The sequence below is a fragment of the Bos grunniens genome, chromosome 13 (genome assembly GCF_055505025.1).
Source record: "Bos grunniens cultivar Pamir isolate PY7600 chromosome 13, Bosgru_T2T1.0, whole genome shotgun sequence".
Lineage (NCBI taxonomy): Eukaryota > Metazoa > Chordata > Mammalia > Artiodactyla > Bovidae > Bos > Bos grunniens.
The window spans coordinates 30,535,401-30,559,801 of NC_141177.1; the positions used below are offsets into that span (position 1 = coordinate 30,535,401).

Genomic DNA, 24,401 nt, shown 5'->3' on the forward strand with positions numbered 1-24,401 from the left:
TGTTATGTAACGGGATTGGTTGCCCCCAAGGATAATCTGTCCCTTGAAGCTCTGCAGGACATCAAAGCATCCATGAGGGGACAGGCCTGCCCCAGGGCTATTGTTGTTCACTTTCTCCTCCTCCTTGGCATCCTTGGCTCCTCCTAGGCTAGGCAGCATCCCTTTGGGCAAATCAAAATAGCTCTTATAATCCTCCAGCTGTGAGCCAAGCTCCTGATGGTTGAGGTCCTTTCAACTCCCATTTCCTCTTACCCCAGGGACACAGATACTCCCCCAGCAATAGCAGCTCCTGGTTATAAAAACTTGTTTTTCAGGGGCCCTCTGACTTGTGCAGTATCTTATTTATCACATCATCTGGGCAACTATTCTGTTCTCTGCCATCATTCTGTAGATGAGGAAGTTGAGAATTCACTACAGTTCTGAGAGTCAGAATTTGAGACTAGGTACCTGACTGGAAATTCCACTGTTCAATCCTGCCTCCTAGAACCTCTTTAAAAGCAGCTTTGGTGTGTTTATATTTTGAGGCAGATGCTGGGTCCCCGTCCTGTTAGCTCCACACGAGAGGCCCCCAGGTATTAGCATCAGTGCTGCCTGTGGGCATCCTTCATAGCCTGACGGCCTTGGCACAGCACACCGCAGCAGGGCCACCTTCTCCTTCAGGTGAGATCACCTGCGTGTTGATTCCTCTTATGTCACATTGACACAGCCTCAAACATGGGCAGGCGAGGCAAGACTGGCATGGTGAGGCGCCCATAGGACCAGGGGCCAGGCAACGGTAGGCAGAAGCCACACAAGCAGACAGAGGTTAACATTGGAAAGCGGGGGACCCAAAGCACGCCCCAGGTGGGGCAGCAGGAAAGCACAGGCACCGCGGGGACAGGGCAGTCTACACACCAGCACAGGGAAGGGCTCTGATGGGACTCACAGGCATCCTGTGAGTTGTCTCTGATCCCTGGGGCCTGGAAGAAGCCCATTCTCAGTGAGCTTAGGTAAAGGTTGATGAGGATCTAAAGCAAAATGCAAGGGTTACTGAGTTTCTCCCTGACCCATCTTCCAGCTCATTTACTGACCAGAGTGGAGGGCTTTCATGATTTTGTCCTTGTTGTTGATACAGCTGTCTGCAGCCCTGTGTTGAGTAATTTCTGAGGCCAAGTCAGATTGGTGAGCAAGAGCCTTCTTATGGCAGACACTTGCCTAGCAGTGGTCTTGATAGCATAGACCCCACTGTTGTCCTCTAAGACTCCCAAGTTAGCCACGGACTTGAGAACACTTAATTGTAGTAGGCGTGGCTGGGGAGAAACATAGGAAGCCTGCAGAGAGTGGATGGAAAGCTTGCTGGAGAAGGTGGTGCCTTGGGCTGGTTCTTGAAGGTAGATTTAGGGGCACTTTGTAAGCCAGGTGGTAAGTGAGGTGATCACATCTCAGGGTTTGTCTGAAACTCGCCCTGGCACACTGTGGCCTTGTTGAGTATAGGAACTTGGCTGGTGAGGGGAGAGAGGACTGTTGTAGTGAAATCCCCAACTGGAGGGGCATTCGAGACCAGGGCCTGGAGAGAATGCCCAAGGTCTGTCTTGATAAACTAGGGCAGTGGCATATAAGCTCTCAGCCCCTCTTTTCATTTCCGCTAGTGAGTCTTCTGTGATTTTACAGAATCAAAGGAAATGGAGACCTCCTTCAGCATTTCTAGGATTCAGAGGCATGGCAGGCCTTAAAACTGCCTGCTGAGTTTAAAATAAATCAATACCATAAAATACTGCAATGAATTTCCTAACTTTAAAGGAATTTCACTTTCAGTTAGAGGTGCCAGGGGAAAGCTGTAACTCAGCCTGCATCGTACACGGGTCAGAATTCTGTATTTTGTCTCTTTGTAAAAGAAAGTGATGTCTGGGGACTCAGGAGGAATGGATTAGAGCCACCCAGGCACACCTTAGGGCATAATGAGGAAGATGAAAATGCTTCTATTTTCCCAGACTGCACAAAGGAGCCAAATGTGGGGCCTGGACAGGTAATCTTATGAATGGTAGACAACCTTGGCTTTTTGTCATTCTGAGACCCGGCCCTGGAGAAGTAGTGGAAAGCAGGCGGGGTATATGGTGTGTCGCGTTGGGTTTTGGTGTTGACCTTCGGTTCCAGTGGAAGAGTCACAGATGATGTGAGCCAGTTGACCCTTCTGTGTTTACTTCCACCCTTTGGCAAAAAGGAAGCTCTTAAATACCGTGTACAGCACCCTTTTGTGTTTTTCCTTTCTGCTTTTTTCAGACATGTCTAAGACATGTCCTCCCGGAGAGTTGCAGTCTAGGGCAGAGCTAAGGCATGGACAGAAAGAGGGGAGGGCTGTCAGATCTTGGCAGAATGCGTGGCCTTTCCAGCCCAGCCCAGCCTTGTACCAGACGTAAGGAGAGCTGGAAGTCACAACCAAAGACTGATTTGTTGTTAGTAACCAGATTGCAGGCTTGGATGTGATGAATGTTTGGATGGAATCATTTGTTTGTATGGGACAGCAGAAATGAGTGTGAATATACCACACCCAAAACCAAACAACAGGGTGACTTCTACCTTCCCTCCACACACACAAAAAAAGAAGAGTTGCTTGGGAGTTTAGGCCAGTTGCCTAACCTGAAATCCAGATGTCACCACTGACGTGATCCAGAGATCATCCTCCGTCCCCCCACCCTGAGCATCTCGGGGCACCGGCACCTTCCAGGCGTATCACAGAGAGCCTTCGGAAGCACATCACTCCAGCCCGGTGTTTTGGAAGCCCTGTAGCAGGAGGACAGCAGTCCCCAGAACTCCAGTTTCCACTTGCTCTTTAGAATTTCACTGAGATGAGATGAAATGCCGTTACGGTAGTAACAGCACAGGCAGACCCAGGTGCATCTTCAGAATCCGCAGCCTCTTTCTGCACGGCCGGTGGAGTTCAGTGGCGGGAACTGGGAGTGTTGGCTAAGACACTAAGGCTAAGAAGTTTTCTGCTTAACAGATCCAGAATCTGTCCTGTGACACCTGCCTGCTCCTCCTCCCCGGCCCCCGCCATGGCCCCGCAGGAAGCTTGGATCGAGGCCTGAGAACTAGGAGGGGCTGCCGGGTTCCAATCCGGGCTGTCTAATACACTTACCCTAGCGTGGGGCTTTGGACAGGTCACACACAGTGGGTCCTGGATGCCTCGTCCAGAAAACTAGTAGTATGAAAGGACCACTCGGCCCAGCTCCGGCATGTTCAGAGGTCCACGGTGGGTGCGGTCCTAGGAGGGGGACTCCAGATTCTGGCATAGTTTCTTCCTTGTGTGTGTGTCTTGAGACTGAGGTGAAGCCCTGTGGCCTCCTGTCAGAGAGGGGGAGGGAAAGCAATTGAACTTCTCCTCAGGCTTCCCAGACCCTGGGAAAATGGGCTTCCACGCCATAGTAACAGTGAGCGAGAGTCCTTCGGGGGAGTAACAGATCGTGTGAGGCCACTGTGGGACAGGAGGTGGCTCTTAGAAGAGGAAGGGGAAGTTGAGGGCCAGCAGGCACAGAAAAGGGAGAAGTGATGGCACTGGAGACGGGCTTCTGTCTCTTGAGTGGAATCGTAGACATAGCTTTGAACCAGACTAGGAAGTTGCACTTACTTGTTCCACAGGCATGTATTAAGCACCTGCTGTGTGCCTGGCATGGGCCGTGGAGATGAAAATTTCTCCTGGCCTCAGTCCATCTAAACCTTAGACAGCTGAGTCTGGGAGTCCTCACTTATAAAGTGAGGTTGCCAGCACTTGCCCGTAGGTTTTTCAGGAGGAGTAAATTGAAAAATTCATGTAAAACTAGCCTAGGGGTGCTGGGCACGCAGTAGGTACTGCACAGCTGTTGAGTCTTGCTGTTCTTTCGTACCAGCTCTTGCTGTGCATAATACAGTAACAGAGAAGTATCTCAGAATGTGTGCAGGTTCTTGTCCCCCCTCTCCGCCCCTGCCCAAAAAAACACTGAAAATGAAACACCTTCTTGGGCTCAAGGTGACCTCCATAGACCCAGGGCCGCCTTCACAGCCTTCATTTGGTGACTGCGTCTTGCTGTATTGTGTTCTTCCTTCTCTTTGTAATCAGCGTCTGATTAGTTGCCTGATGGGTCTAGCTCTTCTGGGTCTTTATTTGCATTTTCACTCTGCTGTAATTATGTCTCAAGAACATAGCATTTTGTTTTTGCATTTACTTTTGCTTTTCAGAGCTGAAAACTTGTGCAGTGTCCTGTCACATGGGTAGGCTGGTTGTTCTGACAAAGAGCATCTTTGTCAGCTCTGGCATCACTTTTTTTCTTTTTTTAATAGTTATACATCGGAATCATGATTGTTGGCTATGAAATTGATTTTGAGAGCCACCCAATTTGTAAATTGGGAAATACTCTGTATTGGGGGTTAAGGAAAGGAATACTGAGGAAGGAGGTGAAGAGAGAAGGTCTGTAGTCTGTTGTCTTCGGGTTTCTAAGTGCAAATACCAGAAGCAGAGGGGTGGCCCTTCCCTTAAGTTCAGCCCTTCAGCTGTCCTGTCACACCTTGGTTTGAACTTTGTATAGGCCTTGGAGTGGAGAATGGCCCCACCTGCCTTCCACAGATCTCCTTTCTGGAACCCAAGAGAGCCTGAGTCCTTTTTTGCACTTGTTTAACAAATGCTTAAGAAGAGCTTTTGCAGCTTGCTGCTGGTCTTATATGCACTGTGTTTGCTTCTGAATAGCATCAGGCCTGCTGCAGCCTGGAGCCTTTATCATCTGTCAGGCGTGGTGGGGGAGGTGCCAGGGAGCGCCTTCTCTCACCTAAACTTACTGAGCACAGGCTGTTTGCCAGATTCATCCCCTCCCCATTTACTGTCTTGTTAAATCCTCACATGGGCGGCTTCCTAAGTGCTGTGTCCACCCTGCTCCCACAGGGCACATGGCTAGTGCCCGCCAGCTCCAGGCTACAGCTCGGGCATCCATGCCCTTTTCCATCGAGCTTCCAAAGATGTGGCAACACAGTGGTGTCTCGGTGCTCCCAGGAACTCAGGACCATGTGCTGGCTTTTTGTTGAAGAAGTAGTGGCAACAGTAGGATGTGTGACTTCAGGTGGCCCTTGGAGAGAGGAGAGCAGGCAAGGTCTTCTGAGCAGGAGTGTGAGCAAAGACAGACCACTGGGGATCTGTGGAAGGAGCAGATCTTTGGGTTGGTCCATGCAGAGGCTCAAGTTGGAGAGGAAAGTAACGCCAGTCTGCCAAGAGCCTTGAATGTTGGTCTAAGGAGAGTGAACCTCATCCTGCAGAAAAGGTGGCAGTGGTGTGCACTGCTCGGGTTTTGACAGATGAGTCTGTCGCAGAGATAGAGAGGGAGATGAGATGCTGCACCCAAAAGTCCCTGTCTTCAGAAGGTACAAGGCCTGCCCTGCGAGTAGAGACCCTGTGCTCCCGTTTTTGCTTTTGAATCTGATATGCTGATACACCTAGGTTTGAATCACAGCTCTGCCTCTTATCAGTGAAGTGCTTTGGGCAAGTCACCTAACTTCTCTAGGCCCCTATTTCCTTATCCATTAAATGATGCCCGTTTAACACTGATGCTTACTGTATACTGTTGGGAGGACTAAATGCACAAGAAACATGAAGAGCCCAGTGCAGTTTCTCGCTCACAAGCAGGAGTTCAGTAAGTGGTGGCTGCCTCTGTATAGTTCCTCATTGTGTTTGTTTTTGCCAAATCTCTCAGGCTAATCATTCGTTTTTGCTTCATTTCTCACTAACAATTTGCATTGCCCTTCTTTTCCCTAAGAGAGTGCCAAGCCTTTAGCAAGTGCCCCTCGTGAGTTCCCCTCAACACACTGGGCTTCAGACTTCTTGCTGTAACTAGAGTCCATATGGTCTCCTTTGGCCCAGACCACTATGGGTACGACCTGTGCCGTTCACAACCACAAATTGTTCCATCCCCATATGGTGAGCCTCCTCTCCCCTTTAGCTCTGACAGCTCCTTAGACATCTTCCTCCTGGCTAAGGGCCCAAGAGGTGAGGAGAACTCTCCCGGGAGCCCACCCTCTCCCCTGAGCCCTTTCTCTGCTAATCACAGCAGCCACATCTGAACCCCAGTCTCTTTAGGGGCCAATTGAGGCTGTCGGCAGCTTTCATTTCATCCTCGCACTTATTTAATAAGTCGAGGGGGGCGGAATTAGGGTATCTCCCTAGCTGACTGCCAATTACCAGGGCTGTTTCTGGAGACAAAAAAGTTCCCCCTTAGTTTGTCTTGAATGAGTTCCACCTGGACCTGTTCACCACCTGAGCTGGTTTAGGGAGATCCCCAACCCCCAGACCCTGACAGCCCAGTGAATTCTCCAGGCCAAAAAGACTGGGTTTAATTGGATCTGGGTCCTCAGACCCAGGTGGGTGACTGCACACAGATCCATAGAGACCTCTAAATCGCAGAATCTTAGGTCTTGCCCCATGGTTCTTCTTTTCGTACATTTGGCAAACATATAAATACTAGCAGCATGCTTCAGGGAATGAGAAGGTTTAAGACAGTATTGATCAGGTCAGCAGTGGTCACACCACAAACACTGCTGTAATATGAACGAGTCTCCATGCTACAGTTGCATGGTACTCTTGGCTGCCCTGACTGAATTTGGGACGTTCCTGAGATAAAGATGCCTTGTGTTTGCATCCACACACCATCCTGGCTTTAAGCTCTGCTCACTCCCTGTCTCCCTGTAGCTGTGCCTTTCTGTATATTGGGCCTGCCACTTGCTGCCATGAGAGCATGGGCCCTTGTTCTGCTGCATGGGGCACAGCTTGAGCTCAGCTGACTGACGTGCATAGAGCCCACCTCCTCTTAGTGACATTTGTCCACTGTAAGGGCATCTTGGGTTCCACTTGAAAGCCTGTAGGAGACGGGCCTCACCATCCCACTGCTTTGTGTGGAGGGGCCCCAGTGCAGGAGCTGGAGTCGCCCTCCCACCCTGACCCCCAGCGCACAGTGCCCAGTCCTCCTTTGCCTGAGACGCCCCCATGCTGCCTTCTAGCTAGAGGGTTTCCTCAATGGAGACGGAGCCTACAAAGCTCATCTTGGTTCTCAGCACTCCTTGGGTCCTGGACTCCTCAGACTCTGCGTGTTGAGGATATTTCCCCAGAAGAATTCACATGACTCACATACTCTGAGATGTGTCCTGTGCCTTCAGAAGGGTTTCTGCCCATTCTTGAGGTTAGAAGGACCCCTGGTCCCAAGCCTCTCAGCACGTGGAGAAACTGGGTCCCGAGAAAAGAGTTTGGGGGCGGGCTTGATGAGACTGGGAGCCAGGTTCCCCGCCTGTGCTCTCGCCACCAGGCGGGTCAGTGTCTCAATAGACTGCCACGTGGGGGTACGCTCCTCCGGTTGTGTTCGTGCTGTCACAGCCTGGGTGACAGTCTGCCTTTCGGAGAACTTACGGGGCACTTGCACTGGATGCGCATCAGTAGGCGAGGAGGATGTGAAAATGGGAGGGATGGTTTCTTAGGCAAAGTGAAGGCCTCTGGCTGCACAGGGGCTGCTGCTTAGTTCCGCACGGGTCTGCCCTGTCCCGCCGCCTGTTTCCACAGTCCATGTCCTCCCAGTGTGGAGAATGGGAGGCGCTAGGTATGAACCCACAGCCTCTTGAGCCATGTCAGCTAAGGGGACTTGCTGGACGTTTTTTGGCAGATGGCTGGGCCTAGAAGAAGGCTACAGCGGGACTTTAAGATCTGGGAAATATGCAGAGTTGAGGCCAAATCCAAGTCTTCCAGTCCTTCTCGTTAACCTTTTACTGTGACTGACTTAGACTGGGGACATTTTATGAAGCCAGGCTGCTCCAGCTAGCCACAGCCAGGTTTCAGGCTCCGTCTCAGTTGACGCAGACTTGTTTGCAGTCTGTGGGCTGTCTTCTTTCTCGTGAGAGCCGGCGTTCTGTGGTGAAGTCAGTAAGAGGGGTAGTCGTGGAGGAGCCTCCTGATTCCGTCGCTGATAGGCTGTTGTTGTGTCAGGAAAACCCTTCATCCCTGTGTGCCCACTTCTTTCTGAGGGTATGGGGATACCAGACTGGGGGAGCACAGTGTAGCATGGGAGAAAAACAGCACCAGCCAAACCCCAGCTTGTCCCTTTGCAGCCACTGGAGTCTGGAGAGGTGGCCAGCCTCCTGGGGTGGGGTGAGCATCCATCTTTGCACCTGGCTTGCTGGATGTTCAGTCAGAACTCAACCAGAGGCAGGGGTTTCAAAGCCATATTTTTATGTTAAGCTCCTGTCGTGTTGAATGAATGAGTCCATGAAGTTCGTAAATTAATTTTTTATTGCCATGTGCTAACTCCCAGTTCCTGTCAATCACGCAATATTCCAGATCCTTCTGCACTTGGCAACCTGAGAGGCTCCAGGGAAGCACGGAACTGCCCCTTTCCCACAGGAAGCTTGTTTTTAGGGGGTGATGAGAAGATGTGGAGCGTGGTTAGTGGGAGGGTCTCTGGTCATCCTATGCCTGCTCACCAGAGAACAGAGAAGAGTCCCTGAGGTGGCAGGGCCCCTGGGAATGCTTCCCGGAGGAGGCATGCGCCATCTGAGCTGATAGCAAGGGGCAGGGAAGGAAGCGGTACAACCAGACCTGCGGTTCTTGAGGCCCAAAGGAAGATGGATCCTCAGAGCAGGACAGACGCTGTCGCCTCCAGAGAAGACTGACACGAGGCCAGTTTGTCTTGTCTGGAGTTTTTGCCTGAGTGGATAAGAGATGTTGGTTTGGGGGATGTCTTTGAGGCTTGTTTAGGTTTCTGCTGTGTGTCTCACTGAGCCCATCATTGGGCTTCACACCTGCAAAATAGACGTTTCCACACTGTAAGTTGAGAAAACTGAGACTTGACTGAGCTGGGGTGTAAACTTTAGATCTTTCTACTCTAAAACCCAGGCCCTTGACAGAGCACTGACTGTGCCAGTCTGTAACCTGTGCTCTTTGAATGGCACTCCTGCCACACTGGGGACCTGCTCCTGGGCTTCTGCCTTGTTTTGGTCCCCTGGTCAGGACTCAGAGGCCACAGAGTCCAGCGCCAAGGCCTTCCAGGTTGTCTAAACCTGCTGTGAAGCTCCTGCTGGGTAGGCTTTGGTGCTCTCTGAACTTTCCCTTTCCTTGACACCGTGCCCTTTCTGGGTACCTGGAGACATCGTTATCCCATTTGTAGTGTCTGCTCCATTTTCTTTTACCCTGACGATAGGACCTCGACCTCATATGCTGTGCTATGACTTGTCCACAGTACAGTCGTCCCCGGTTTTGCCCTATGCTGAGCACCAGTATTGGCTTAGCCGAGCCTCAGAGAAGTGATATGCCAGAAAGCTTGGCTCCCTGGCCTCAGTCCCTCTGACAGATTAGACACTAGTCCAGGAGCCGCTGACAGCCCCCCATTCTCCCCCTCGCCCCCCCGCCGCCCCCGCTGGCCAGGGCTGGCATGTTGATATCTTTAATGAAAAGCCAGCTGTCCAGTATGTAAAACAAATGAAAATGACTCCTTTTGAAGCTAATCCTGCTTAGAACGAGAGGCTAGCCTTCTGTGACCCGGAGATTACCTTGCCTCTGAGCTTCCCCAGAATGATATGCTGGAAATGAATAACCTGAGCCTCGATGCGCTTATCCATAAAATGGAGATAATTCCCACAGGGTCCTTTGCCTGAACAAAAGGAAGCTTTGTATAGCAGGCCTTGCACGGTCTAGTTTTTTCACAAACATCATTAACTGCAGTGCTAAGACCACCAGCTAGGACGTTGGGAGAGCTTAGGTAAGGGTGAATTCTTGGCTTCCCACCCAATGACACCACGATTTGTGTATGCCAGTCAGGTGACTATTTTCTGATAAATACATGAGAGGCAGAGAAGAATAGAGAGAACCAGAGTTTCAATTTGAATCCCAGTCAACCCTTTACATCTTTTTGGTTTTTATTTCAAATCCTAAAAGGTGATTCTGTTAAAGTGCTGCACTCAATATGCCAGCAAGTTTTGGAAAACTCAGCATTGGCTACAGGACTGGAAAAAGTCAGTTTTCTTTCCAATCCCAAAGAAGGGCAAGGCCAAAGAATGCTCAAACTACTGCACAGTTGCACTCACTTCACACGCTAGCAAAGTGCTCACAGTCCTTCAAGCTAGGCTCCAATAGTACGTGAACCGAGAACTTGCAGATGGATTTAGAAAAGGCAGAGGAACCAGAGATCAAATGCCAACATCTATTGGATCATAGAAAAAGCTAGAGAATTCCAGAAAAACATCTACTTCTGCTTCATTGACTACATTAAAGCCTTTGACTATGTAGATCACAACCAACTGTGAAAAATTCTTAAAAAGATGGAAATACCAGACCACCTTACCTGCCTCCTGCGAAGCCTGTATGCAGGTCAAGAAAAAACAATTAGGACTGGACATGGAACAGCACACTGGTTCAAAAATTGGAAAGGAGTATGTCAAGGCTGTATACTGTCACCCTGCTTATTAACATATGCAGAGTACATCATGCAAAATGCTGGGCTGGATGAAGCACAAGCTGGAATCAAGATTGCCGGGAGAAATATCAATAACCTCAGATATGCAGATGACACCACCCTTCTGGCAGAAAGCGAAGAGAAACTAAAGAGCCTCTTGATGAAAGTGAAAGAGGAGAGTGAAAAAGCTGGCTTAAAACTCAACATTCATTTGCAGCCAGTTAAGCCGACTGTGCTCTTTTCCCCATAGGGGCCCAGTGTGCAGTGGCTGCAAATAGCAGCCTCCTTGGTAGTGTATGCAACCTGCTGCCTGTACAGGTTGCCCTAAGGGACCTTGGAGACAACTCTTCCTAGTGGGCATTCATGACTGGCCTGCTGTTTCCCAATCTAGACTCCAGACAGGTATGCGCGGTGCCTTTGGAAAGCCCCAGGGCACAATGGCCAGGGTCCACATTGGCCAGGTCATAATGTCCATCCACACCAAGCTGCAGAACAAGGAACATGTGATTGAAGCCCTCCGCTGGGCCAAGTTCAAGTTCCCTGGCTGCCAGAAGATCCACATCTCTAAGAAGTGGGGATTTACCAAGTTCAACACGGATGAATTTGAGAACATGGTGGCAGAAAAGCGACTCATCCCAGACGGCTGTGGGGTCAAATACATCCCTAATCGTAAAGAATCCCAAAGAATTGATGCCTTTGAACTGAGGTGCTGGAGAACACTCTTGAGAGTCCCTTAGACAGCAAGAAGATCAAACCAGTCAACCCTAAAGGAAATCAGCTCTGAATATTCACTGCAAGGACTGATGCTGAAGCTGAAGCTCCAACACTTTGGCTACCTGATGGAAGAGCTAACTCATTGGAAAAGACCCTGATGCTGGGGAAGATTAAAGGCAGGAGGAGAAGGGGATGACAGAGGATGAGATGGTTGGGTGGCCTCACCGACTCGATGGACATGAGTTTGATCAAATTCTGGGAATGGTAGAGGACAGGGAAGCCTGGCGTGCTGCTGTCCATGGGGTCACAAAGAGTTGGACACAACTGAGCAACTGAACAACAACCACCCTTTACCAACCATTTAACCTTTTACAACTTGATATGTAACCTCTTGAGACTAAAATCCCTCATCTGTAGGAGAGCCTTTTTCGTGGATAGATGTGTCTGTAGAGTAGAGTATTGTGAGGACTGTGGCTCAGTTGTTCCCCACTCAGCTTAGCAGCACAGAGCAAGGACTCTTGTGTTTCAGATTTCTAGGTCCCTGGACTTCAAAAATCCACCTTTAGGCCTGAGCAGGTTGAAAGGTGCTGAGGATACCTTTGCCACCATCTGCCTGTCCTTGGGGCAAAGGCGTGGCCATGAAAAGCTACCCTCCCCGCTCCACCACCACCCTGCCTGGCCTTATTCTTAAATTTCCGTTATGAAAATACAGTGAGTGAGTGACGTTGCTCAGTCGTGTCCGACTCTTTGCGACCCCATGGACTGTAGCCTACCATGCTCCTCCGTCCATGGGATTTTCCAGGCACGAGTACTGGAGTGGGTTGCCATTTCCTTCAGAGGATCTTCCCGACCCAGGGATTGAACCCGGGTCTTCCGCATTGTAGGCAGACGCTTTACTGTCTGAGCTACCAGGGAAGTCCATTAAACAACTTGAAAACATAGAAAGTTCCCAAATTAAGCTTTGACTCCAGATGAGTTAGAGAGAGGAAGATAACTAATAAGGTAGAGAGCTCCCTCCATGCCCCACTGCTGGGAATCCTCACCCCTCACAGCTGACCCCAGAGGGCAAATAGATTCCCTGTTTGTTAGGAGGGAAAAAGAGGTTTGGGTAATGTAAGTGGCTGAGGTGAAAGTGCCAAGTTAAAGTGTAGCTGTGGCTCCCAGATAGTTTTCAATCCTGTGATTGCCAGACTTACATGTTTTGAAGGACAGTAGAGTTTAAAAGCTGAGAACTGGAGATAGGAGATGGAAGACAACTTTTTAAACCACTCCCATTTACTTTTCATTATCATTTCATCAAAGAAGTGACATTTTGACCAACATAGGAAGGCCATACCTTTAGGATAAAGGGTAATCGTCTATTCACCCGGCTGTTCCCAGTCTGTGAGCCGAGGACTAGGGGAGGGAGTTGGCTGTGTGAGCCTGTTCTGTCCCCAGCCCCATGGCTGCCTGCTCCTACCTCTGCTTTCCCCAGCTTTTGTTCTCCAGCCCGCTGATGGCCTTAACGGGAGCAGTTTGGTTCCTCAGCTTCCTCGGACAGACCAGACAACTGCTTGGCTGGCAGAGAAAGCTGCCAGAAGGCTGCTCACTGCCTGGTTGGCACCACAGCCCCTTTGTGCTCTGGACCCCAGACCCATGCAGAAGAGGTACTTCAGCCAAGCCTTCCACAATTCTTTTCTGAGTGAGTCTGTTTATAGGCGAAGGGATTAAATGGCTTTTAAACTCTACTTAAGCTCTTCTTGTCTCTCTAGGGAGGGATGTTACATGTAATAAAAAGCAGGAGCTTTGGAGTGAGTCAGAGCTAGGCTCAGCCCTTTTCTCCGCCACTTATTAGCCATGCAGATCTTTTCTCTGGACTTTCATTTCCTTGTCTCTGAAACTGGGGCCACGACAGCTCCTACGTAGTATGGTGGTTGAGTGAGAGGAGGCAATAGATGTAAAACATGTGTGTCCAGTGAGTAGGAAGCAGCGTGTAAGAGGATTGACAGCCTTACTAAGTTGTTACCTATGAACGTGGCCTACATTTATATGTCGTAGAACATGCCTGGTACATAATCAGTGCTGACCAAGTGATTGCTGTTACAATCATAGAGAAATAAGGAAGTCGGATGTGCTGAGGGAACTTAGTTCTAGAGCTAACGTAAAAAGGGGAAGAATTTGCCATCACCTTCCTGGGCACCTTCCCCCCAGAAGACATCTCAAATACGGACTGTTAGAGCCACTGACGGAGCTGGCTTGGGAAGCACTAAATGGAGGCTCGTAGTAGAAAGGCTCTGGGCTGTGAGGCTGGAGAAGAGGGGCTGAGGGCTGGTCCTGCTGCTCTGTTGTGGGGCAAGTGGCTCCATCTCTGGGTCTGTTGCCTTGTTAACTCCTCACGGGTGAGCTCATCGGGCAGGTGGGAGACGGGAGTGCAGTGCCGATGGCACCTGACCTGCAGGCCAACCACGTCACCAGTTTTCACTGTGCTCAGAGGGATGGCTTCGCCTACTTGGAGGGCTCTACTATGGTCAGTCAGTGTTCCAATCGAAACGGACAAGGCAAGCCGTGACTGATGCCAAGAATCAGGCAGTCAGGCTGCAGTCCAGGCAGTCAGGGAACGGAGGGGTGGCACCTGCTAGGAGGAATCCCGAGGGCCCACTGGGCTGGGCCCAGACCATTCATTGTTCCGGGAGGGCCTGCTGCTGCTTTACCTCAAACCATGTGGTCTGAGCCCTTCCTACTCCAGGCTGTAGGGAACCCCACCCCCACCCCCACCCCTGCTGTCTTCCAGGGAGGTTGCAGCCATGGGCTCCCTGGGGAAGGCGCACCTTCTCTTATGGGAGATGGAGAAGAGTGCAAAGCCAGCATCCTCTCTATGGAAGAAAGGGTCGTATTTTTCTTGTCCCTGCCCACTGGGCAGAAGCAGGCAGACCTGTGGATTGTCCTGAGATGTCCTACCAGGAGAGCCAGTGCCAAAGCTGGAGGGAGTATGGAGGAGCCTGTGGAAATGTCAGCCGTGTCCTGGCAAGGGACCCAGTGGCTACAGCAGTCATTAGGCTGGTGTCTCCGGCACTCTCACGAAGTGCTGGGCACATGGTTTGACCTTCTTCAGGCACACTCTGTTCTACTAGTTTCTTATGTAAAAGACTTTTGGCTTCTGAATTTCCCTGCCGGCACTGCTTTTCAGCTGCCATGGGCCACCTTCCTGTTGTGACTGACGGTCATCCGTTTGAGGTTGTCCTCAGCTTGGGTCCAGCCAGGGGAGGGAGGAAAGCAGTGTTGAAAAGGACATCACTGATTCCAAAATTATGTCAGCGTGACCGTACCACTTCCCAGGCCTTGTGTCTCACAAGGACTTAATGTCTTATATGGTGAAGTTCCCCCCAAGCCTTCCCTCCCCCATCTTCTGGTTGCTCTGCTTCATCTACGGGTAGCAGCAGGGAGAAGGCACTCTGCCTACTGAATGAAGCTGGAATTGGGGATGGCTGCAGGACCATCCCAGGATGTGCTTGTGATGATTGTATTTTTCCAAGTCAAAAACTGGCATACAAGACCCACCAGTGGAGGTTTGTTGAGGGGGATTAATAGGCAGGGCAACAGAAGCAGCACAAAAGAAGGCTGGGGTGAAGAGGTCCCAGCTTCTCCTTCCGAGATCAGATAACTTCTCCAGTGCCTTTATCATCCAATCTCACACGACTCCACGCAGGGACCCCAGGTCATGCCTCCCCTGTGCCGTGGAGGAAGGGTCCCACAGTCTAGTCTCTCATCTGAAGGTGTGGAGATTCTCCACCATCCACTGTGTGTGGAGGAGCCCAGAGAAGAGCCTGGGTCTGGGCTCTGGGATCCCTCACTACTCTAGGGACCTCTCCCAGGGACCTTTCTTATTCATCAAAGGACATGGTTTTTCCCATTAAAAAGTACAGTGTGACAACGTGATGTGTACTCAGTATTAAAAATACAGAGGGAGAGAAGAGGAAGAGGAAAATCCACCCGTGACAAGTACACTTTGATGTATTCTGATGTGTTTTCTTGCCAGATTTCTTATACTTGGAGGTTTTTGGTTTTTACATAGCTATGATCATACTGTATGTCACAGAACTTCATAGCCTTTTTTCCCCAGTTAACCCATGGAAATGCTTCTGCCACACTTTGTTCAGAATGCCACACAGCTTTCTCATCTCCTCTGTAATGTATCGTTGAGTAGATGGGTCATTTGCTTCCATCTCTCATCTTTGGATTTGCGGTTACTGCTTCAATTTAAATACTGCTTCTGTGGACATCTTTATTCATAAAGTCTTTTCCGTATTTAGTATATTCAGTTAAACTAGATTTCCAGAAGTGGAATCATAGGGTCTAAATACATTTGAAGCTCTGAAAACGTTGCCAAATTGCTTTCTAGAAGGCTTTGTCATACTCTTCCGGGGGTGTGCATGTCCTTGCCGTCATTCGCGGGGCTGGAGGCAGTTAGGATGGTTCAGTGGCCGAGGGCCATGGCCTCGTAAGCCTGACACATTCGTAATTTCTGGTTGGGGACAAATGGCTGGGAGAGGATGGGCTCGGCAAGGAGTCGGGTCCTGCCGTAGGCCAGGTACTTCACACAGTCGTATTCCATTCAAACCTCAAAAAAGAGCCCCCATTTCACAGAAGAGGAAAGCAAGGCTGCCCTGGAGAAGTAAATTGTCCAATGTCACCATATCCTGCCGCCTCCAGTGAGGATAGCCAGGCACCTCCCCGGGACCTGAGGATTACAGTGTGCTCTGAGTGTACACGTGTCAGGTAATGGGGGTCGGAGGTGGGGCTGGGACCCACGCCGTGTTGTCGGACTGCAGCAGCTCACGGAGCCTTGAAGCCAGTGGGGGAGTCAAGCACTCTGGGTAAGGCTGGTCTGATTCGGTCATTCAGATGGGCATTTAGAAACTGATGAGACCATGGGTTGCCACGGAACACTACCACCCCGGGTGGCCCGCCTGCCAGGCTTAGACTATGCTTAGCTCTGTTCAGGCTCAGACTGGGAAAGTAGGGCTGGGCAGGGTGGGGACCGCCCAGAGATAATCTCTGCAGGTTGTTGTATTCTAGGCCTCCACTAGAACAGGTTCCTGAAGCATAGGCCACTGGTCTTGCCATTCCCAGATAGCTAGTAACAGTACAGCTAAGCACTGTTGTAAGCTTTCCACATATTAGTTTATTTGGGTTTCATAATACCTGTGATGTGGTACAGTGACCAGACCAAAGAGCCAGAGGACTCAGATTTGCTCACAGTCAAGTGGCAGAGCCTGTGGACTGGCCGCAGTTCTGGCTCCAGCCTCCTTCCTAAGCACGGCAGTGTCCTGAGCACAGGGCCCAGCGGGTGGCTGTGAGATGAATAGTGCCACTGCCTGTGGGACTCTGGCCTTCCTTATGACCTGGGCGGGTAGCCTAGTGCAGGTTCTCAGAGCCCTGAGCCTCACTTTTCTTGTCTCTGAAATGGGATGAGAGGGTTGCTGTGAATGCTCAGGGCAGCCTGATTAGTCACTAGGGAAGGGGGGGTAGGGGGGATGAGGGCATCCTGGCTGCCACGGCTCGGGGACAGATGACTAGGATCCTGTTCATCTTCTCTGAACAGGGTGGGGAAGCCAGGAGAGAGGGACTCAAATTTGTAGCCAGGGCCTCACATGTGGATTTCCAGCCGGAGCCTGCCCCTCAGGCAGTGAGGTGATCTGACGTGTGGTGCTTAGCCTGCATCACAGTTGATCTGGAAAGGTGGGGATAGCGTGTCCGGCACCTGGTGGCTGTAGTGAGGCTGGATTCACCCCTGAGAGTGAAACCAACTCCCCCACCCTGCCCCTGCACAGCTCCTGAATTCATCTGGGTTGGGTGCTGGCACCTAGGGAGGCATCTGGAGCTTGGAGGCACCCACACCCACTGACCCACGTCCACTCCCTGCCTTCTGTCTTTCAGGTTGACCCTCGGGACCCACAGTCTCATCGTGTCTCGCACAGAATTCAGCAGAGGGCACAGGTGGCGGCTTGGCCGGTTGGTGATCTCCTGACAGCCGGGTCTCCAGCAATGTGAAGCTTTCGTTTGGGTTTTCCCCCTCCTCTTACTTTTGCTTTATTTTTTATTTTTTGTCCCCCTGCCTTTGTTTTTTTTTTTTTTTTTAATTTAAATGATTAAGACTTCAGAAGAGCAGGAAGTTATGCTGTGGACAGGCACCACTTTCTTTAAAGAAACTCAATATGGACAAAGCATATGTATAAATTTCATTTTTAATTTTTATAAGGGGTTAGGGAACTATATTGTTTTTGTCCTTTATTTTCCCTGTCTTTTTTCTTTTACCCATCTCTTAGTTCTGCTTATAACACCTCACTTCCCCAGAGAAGGCCTACCCCTCCGTGGAGAATCTGGGGACCTCTCCTGGATCAGGGAGCCTGAGGACAGAAGCAGGCCTCTGTGCCGCCTCCCCACCAGGTGCAGGAACTCCTGGACTCCCTGGTGGGCTGCTCCTGGCTGGCCCTTGGGCCTTGGAGATGATCAGAGGCCAAGAACCACCGAGAAGGGGAAGACCAGAGCTTGGCCAGGAGAACTCAAGAAAGAAGATCCCTGTTTGGAGTTTGTCTTCTTTAAGCGGTTGGAAACCCAGAGTCACACCAGGACTTACAGAGGGAATCGTTTCCCTCTACTGCCCTTCATAACCAGGGGTTCTGACGGGGGAGGGCCAGAAGGTGACCATCTCTTACTCCCCGGTAATTGAGCGGCCAGCCCACCCCAGCTCTACAAGCCTACCTTTCTGTCAGTGATCTTCCTCCCAGACGATGATTCCCTGGGAAAAAATGTCGTGCCAAACCTCTGCCTAGGATACAGCAGGGTCTTCAGCTGGCATCTGTCACTCCTGTGAAGTCAGCACCCACCACCTCCTGCCTCCAGGATCATCTTCCCAGATGTGCCCGCCAGATGTCCAGGGTGTCAGAGCCCCCTGAGACCCAGTTGTGACCACTGCCATAAGAACAGGGTGTCCTAAACTGGCTGTTATCTCCTCACAGTGCAGCGTGTGCCCTGTGAGCCAGGCCCCGTGCTGTCATATATGGTGACAATGCCAAGCGTCGTCTCCCTCCCTGCAGAGACTTCCTTTTAGGTGCCCACCCTCAGTGTGAACATGTCTGATGGGAAAGGATGGACCTGGCTGAGCGGGTGGACCACAGCCATCAGGTGACCATGGGCTTGGTGGCCATGACTCCCGACCCCGCCTCCAGTGTCTGTCTGTGTAGCCTTTCTTCCGCTCTCCATCAGTGCTCACGCAGCCTCCCTCTTGGGCTTTCGAAGAGGCGTGTCCTCTCCCCTTGCCCGGAGGAGAGCTGTTCCTCTTGCCCCATACCCAGAAGCCCCTTCAGCTGCTCCACAGGCTTCTCACCCCAGAACAGCAAGGCAAGGAAGGGAAAAGGAGTTCTTCTTTTGTGTTTATCTTTGTTGTTTTCTCTAAACCCGCGTAGAATGGATAGGGGGAGATGTTGGAGGGCATTTAAGTTGGTATGTGACCAAGGGGGGCTTCCCCCCAGAGCCACTGTCCTTCCACCCTGGGAGTCTGGAAGAGACCAGCACAGCATCAGCCCAGATTTGCAAACTCAGCAATGTGTTTGCTCACATTCTTTCCGCCTTTTCTCAAGGCTTCTTCCTCCTCCTGGGCAGATGGCTGGCTGTGGTTAGCAGGGTCCGGCAAGGCGGCAGGTGGTGACCAGGCCCCTCTCTCCCCTGGGGCTGCGCTGAGCTGCAGCTGGAAGAGCGCAGCCCCTGATTGCAGTTGGTCCCCTTCTCTGCCCCACCTCCCTGCCCTCCCCTGGGGGCAGCTGTCTGTCCACGAGCACATGGGGAAGCAGTCCCTGGACTTGGCGCCCCCAACTCTCCCTGGCCACAGCCCGCACTCTGAAATCCTAGCGAGGGTTCAAGTCTAACAGGATATTTACCTTTTGCTTATCTTTCCCCTCTCCCCTCCCCAGGTGTCTTAGCTCTGAGTAAGGTCCCAGGTGGCCATACCTTTTGGGCGAGGTGGGTGGCCTCGGTCAGGTAGCAGCGTCCACGTACCTTGGTCTTGCAGGACTCCCAGCCCATCCTCGCTTGGTGGCAGGACCTCCTTCCCTAGCTCCTGAGGCCCAGCTTGTCAGCCCCAAGTGCCTGTCTCTTCCCCTCCCCTGCTCTCCACTTCATCTGCCTCAGGCACCCAGCAGCCAGTGGAAGGCAGCCTGAAGTCAAGGCTGGCTCTGCCTGGGTAGCTAGCTGCCTGTGGCTCAGCCACTCTGCATCTCTTCTCGCTGGGGTCAGCCACCTGTCCCTTCCTGCCTTTTCACCTGGGTCTCGGGCCTGGCAGCTGCCCTGGGGCACATCATCTCAGCACCACCAATTTATTAGTTCTGTGCAAGTTGTAGAAATCTCTAGTCCTTAAAATAACTGTCGGTTATTCTCCTGGGATCTGTGGAAAGGAGAGTCTTTGGAGGGAGGATCTGAGCTTCATTCTCCCTCAGTGAGAGGAATCAACAAGACAGATCATAGTGCCTTATTCCATTGCCCTCTCCGCCAGACCGTCTGGCTTAGTACATGGCTTCTGTCTCCCTGTCTGTGTCCATCTGTCCTTTAAACTCACTCCCCCACACACATAGCCACGTGGGAGGATGGCTTCCCCGCGACCTCCCCATCCCTTCCTCAGCTGTAGCCAGCCAAGTGTCCCCACCCACCACAGGGCACCACTAGCAGCTTCGCTGAGGACAGAGCTGTGCTGCAGACGGGTGTGCGCTCTGCTCTACTCCCCAGCAGATCCCCACCTCTTCCCTCCAGCCAGAAGGATGCACGTCTCTTTCTTCTAGGCCTTCAAGGCCAGCTCCATCTGACCCCCTCCTGGGCACAGGGACTAAGGCCGTGGACCTTAGCCTCCTCTCATCCAGAGGCAATGGGTCAAAAGTGGAATTCTTCCCCCTAACCCGTTGTGATCCATGCCCCCCATGGCTGCCTTTCTGAGGGAGTGTATTCAATGTTTACTTAAGAAATACCCTGTTTACAGCTGGAGGAGAAGCTTGCCCATTGCTGGGTAGAGATCTGACTCTCTACGGCTCCTGGCCTCCTTTGTGGCACTGCCCATGGTGACCCCAGAGCGAGTGAAGGCAGGGGGCCAGGGCTGGGGCACAGGCCCCACAAGCCCTCTGCCCCTGACCCTGCGGTGCTAAGACCACTTGCCACCTTCCTCACAGCCTTCATTCCCCGCCTCTCATTCCCTTCCTCCAAGATCTCTCTCCTTAACATATCAGTTATTTCCTAGAAAACCAGTGTTTGGAGCAATAAGATTTGTTTTTTTTTTTTGCTTGAGTCCTTTTCTAAAAAAAGGAAAAGAGCAGACATTGTGGGAATCTTCTTTCTTTTTCTGCTGTTGCTGTTTACCTTTTTAGAAAACAGCTCTAACTTGGATGGATATCTGGGTTTCAGCCTCAGGTTATCCTTAGGAAGCTTGGAGAGGTAGGATCAAGCCTCCACCCCCTAACTCTCTGCTCCTGCCGCCCAGGCTCCCAGCCCTGCCCACCAAATGCGCGCCCACCTTACTCCTCTGTGCCGACCTCTCCCTGCCTGTCTTGGCTCTGCCTCTAAGTGGGACTTTTAGGTTCTTGCCCCTTCCCCATCCTGAGCCTGGGCAGGGGGCCCAGCCGCTGGAGTCTCCAAGACCTGGTAACCTGAGAAGAGCTGAGTTGTGCGGCTCCAGGCTCCAGACCCCCGGCTTGGGGCTGAGGCGCAGCCTTAGGGACAGTGTGGGCCATTTCCGATCCTGCCCTGCCAGGCTTCAATGGCCAGGCCATCTGGAGAGAAGGCACTGGGAGTGGAGCACCAGGATGTGTCGTGAGGTTGGCTAATGTCAGCACACACAGTCAAGGGCTGAGTCCGCTGCCAGTGGCTCCCGGAGTCCCTAAGATTGGGGGGTAAACAGGAAGGAGACCCCTGCATCTTTTTCCCTGAGAGGCTTCAGGAGGAAGGGAGTCCATTTAGGGACATTTTAAAGAAGTCTTTGTTCTCCAGGTGCCTCTTTCCATCAGAGCAGGGAGGATGTTGGAGTGATTTACATTCGTGTGGGGCCAGCTTGGGTGCAAGGGAGGTTTTAACCCAGGCACAAGGTTAGTTTCAAAGACTAGTTAATCTATTTTCTTTGTTTTCTTTTTTTTGCACAGAAGCTGGTAATCTAGGACCTACGTGTGAACAACTTTATATATGAATATTTTTTGTACTTGGTTTACTTGGGTTGGTATGATACATTATATTTAAGTTCCTTGAACACTGTGGATCCCCCTAATGTGTATGAATGACTGAGGCTTTGTAAATTAAGGGACGTTTGTGTGAATAAAGTTATTTGATGGGGTCAAAGAAGCCATATGTGATTTGAAACGGAGTGCCTTGTGGTTTTGTCGTCTCCTGTGCAGAGGAACTTGTGTGGGTCCTGGTGGGTGAGCAGCAAGAGAAAAGGATTCTCTGCTGCTTGATGAGAAAATGCCTCGTGGCCTTGAGTGGTCTTCTCCCCCTCCACACCTGGGGCCAGAAGCCACCCCAGGCTTGCTGTTCTCTCCCCAGGGGTCCAAGGCCTAGCCATCTTTGCCAGCTGCCCAGACATCCAGAGACCCTTCCTTCCAGCCCCAGCTCTGTGCTTCCGCAAGTTCTGCCCCTAGGGACTTTTAGCGTAGAAATGAGAGGAGTCTCCCAACCCTGGCTACAAGGGGAAGAGGACTTTCTTGGGAAGCTCAGCCGGGAGGTGGCCGTTTAGAGGAGCAGGGTGGAACAGCCATGTGGGGGTAGCAGCCCTGTGCGGAGAGCATCGGTTGGCCTTGGAGGTTCTGGGGAAGGGAAGAATGAGCATACAGCCCATCGCCTTCTGCCTGGCCAGCACAGAGCACGTTCCATGAAGAGTGAGGACTGGCATTAAAACTCAGATGCTTGGTTACCTGCATGGTGTTTGTGCCCCTCTGCTGAGGAGAACACTAAAGCCCAGAGAAATCCAGGCTGTGGGGTGAACACTTGGTGAACAGGAAAAGCCACGTGCCACGAGTCGCTGGGACAGGTGTCAGCGGGGCTGCATGTCCCTTCCTCTTCAGTGATGGTGGTGATCGCTACCTTCAGAGCAGCTGAGGGCTCCATAAGAACGTAGTCCTGGGCCTGGCATTTAGAAGGCTCTCAAAAAATGGGTCTCTAGTTTCCTTTTCCCAAAGGGACAGAGTTGGGATTCTCTGGGAGTCTGCTGAACTCCGGACCCTCACTCCTGGTACTGCACAGCGTCTGTAAAGCTTAAAAATCAGGAAAGAACTGGTGTTTGACATGGGACCTACCACTCAGACTTTTCCTGAGGAGATCTGGTAAGCCCAGGAGTCCTAGAGCTGCAGGAGGACAGAGTCAGGACTCTGGAATGTGGGTTTAGAGGAAAAGATAAGACAGGCTCCCCGCCTAATCTGAAAGTGAGCGGGCTGCATTCCAGGCTCAAGCCTTGGTGTCCAGCAGCTGCTGGGGATGAAGCTTCTAGCAAAGGACACTTCTGTGCTTAACCTGGAGCTTGAAGAACAACCCGCAAGCATTCTGGTTTTTTTGTTTTTAAATAACTACTGAGATATTTCACCCTTTTGAAGGGTACACGGCTGTGGTTTTTAGTATATTGAGTTATGCAGCCATCACCTCTTAATTCCAGAACATTTTTATCACCTCAAAAAAGAAACCCATGCCCACCTGCTGTCATCCCTTCCCAAACATGCTTCTCACACCGGCCCCCCCCCACACACACCCCCGCCCTCTGGACCTAGGCAACCACTGATCTGCCTTTGTGTCTGTATTTGCCTCTTTGGATATTCCATATAAATGGGATCACATAGTAGGTGGCCTTTTGTGTCTGGCTTCTTTCACTTCATAATGTTTTCAAGGCTCATCCCTGTTATTTACATATACCAGGGTGTCCTTCCTCTTTATTGCTCAATAGTATTCCATTGTATGGAAATACCACATCTTAGATTTTATCTATCCACTCACCGATTGGTTGACGTTTGGATTGTTTCCAGTATCTTGGCTATTACACATAAGGCCACAATGAAGATTCGTGTACAGGTGTTTACGCGGACCTGTGTTCTAATGCTCTTGGGCACATACATACCCGGCAGTAGACTGCATCCAGTGGTAACAGCAGCTTTTGAGGATCTGCCAAGCTGGTCTCCACAAGGATATACCAACACAACACTGTAAACCAATTTTTTAAAAAAGAGGGGGCACCATTTTACATTCCCACCAGCGATATCAGAGGGTTTCACTTTCTCCGCTTCCTTTCCCACACTTGTTACTGTCTTTTTTTGCGGTCGTCCTCTTGCGGTCATCCTCGTGGGTGTTAAGAGATGTCTACACCCCTATACCGCTAATGGCGGACAAGGGAGAACAGTGAATAGCTACTTTAGATTCTCTGCTGCTGCTAAGTCGCTTCAGTCGTGTCCGACTCTGTGCGACCCCAGAGACGGCAGCCCACCAGGCTCCACCATCCCTGGGATTCTCCAGGCAAGAACACTGGAGTGGATTGCCATTTCCTTCTCCAATGCATGAAAGTGAAAAAATAAAGTGAAGTCGCTCAGTCGTGTCCGACTCCTAGCAACCCATGGGCTGCAGCCCACCAGGCCCCTTCGTCCATGGGATTTTCCAGGCAAGAGTACTGGAGTGGGTTGCCATTGCCTTCTCCGTTTCAGATTCCCATCCAGTCACTACTCCAGCAGGCATGGGGGGCAGAGTTCAGAGAACACAAACTGGCTCTGCTGTTTGTTGGCTCCTTGACCCTGAGGCAGATCACCTTTCTGACTTGATTTTCTCATCTGCAAAGTAGTAAACATCCCCTTTGTGTGAGAGTTGGCAAGTCTGAAAGTTTTCATGGTGGGCGCTCCAGAGCATTTCTTTCTCTCCCCGTCTCCCAGGCACTGTGGGTTCATTAGAACTGGGATCAAAGTGGAGGGGCTTTGAGAGGATCACTGTGTGTCGGGTGTGGGTGTGGGTGTGAGTGCTGAACCTGGGCACACCACTGGGACATAGGGTCTCTGGAGAGGGGGATCTGGGCGCCCTTCCCCCAGGTAAGGAGAGGTCACACATCCAGGCCTGCACTCCCCATCCCCTCCTGCCCTGCTTCCACATGTCCCTCCAATTCCAGCCTCTGGCTCAGTCATTCGGTAAATAGCTGCTCCAGCCACCAGCACGTTGCTTGTGAACCAAGTGGGGCCTGTGGGCTCCACATCCAGGGGAGGAAGGACTCAGAGAAGACAGGTGCGTCGTGGC

General features: G+C 51.4%; 1 protein-coding gene and 1 non-coding gene across 4 annotated transcripts in view; both read left to right on the forward strand.

Annotated features, from left to right (window-relative positions):
• STK35 (serine/threonine kinase 35) overlaps positions 1-21,506 on the forward strand; it is a 43,600-nt gene extending 22,094 nt beyond the window's left edge. For 2 of the 3 annotated variants that reach the window (XM_086333099.1, XM_086333102.1), the window contains one exon: positions 17,055-21,506. Coding sequence is in view for 1 of the 3 variants with exons in the window: in XM_086333102.1 (XP_086189228.1) it covers positions 17,055-17,059 (5 nt within the window). In the remaining 2 variants the exon portion in view is untranslated. The remainder of the gene's footprint in view (positions 1-17,054) is intronic. The other variant, XR_015139309.1, reaches the window with a different exon arrangement.
• Positions 10,636-10,770, forward strand: LOC147360648 (small nucleolar RNA SNORA70). Its single transcript, XR_015140121.1, has one exon. It is a non-coding gene; the product is annotated as a small nucleolar RNA SNORA70 (small nucleolar RNA).
• Positions 21,507-24,401: the final 2,895 nt, after the last annotated feature.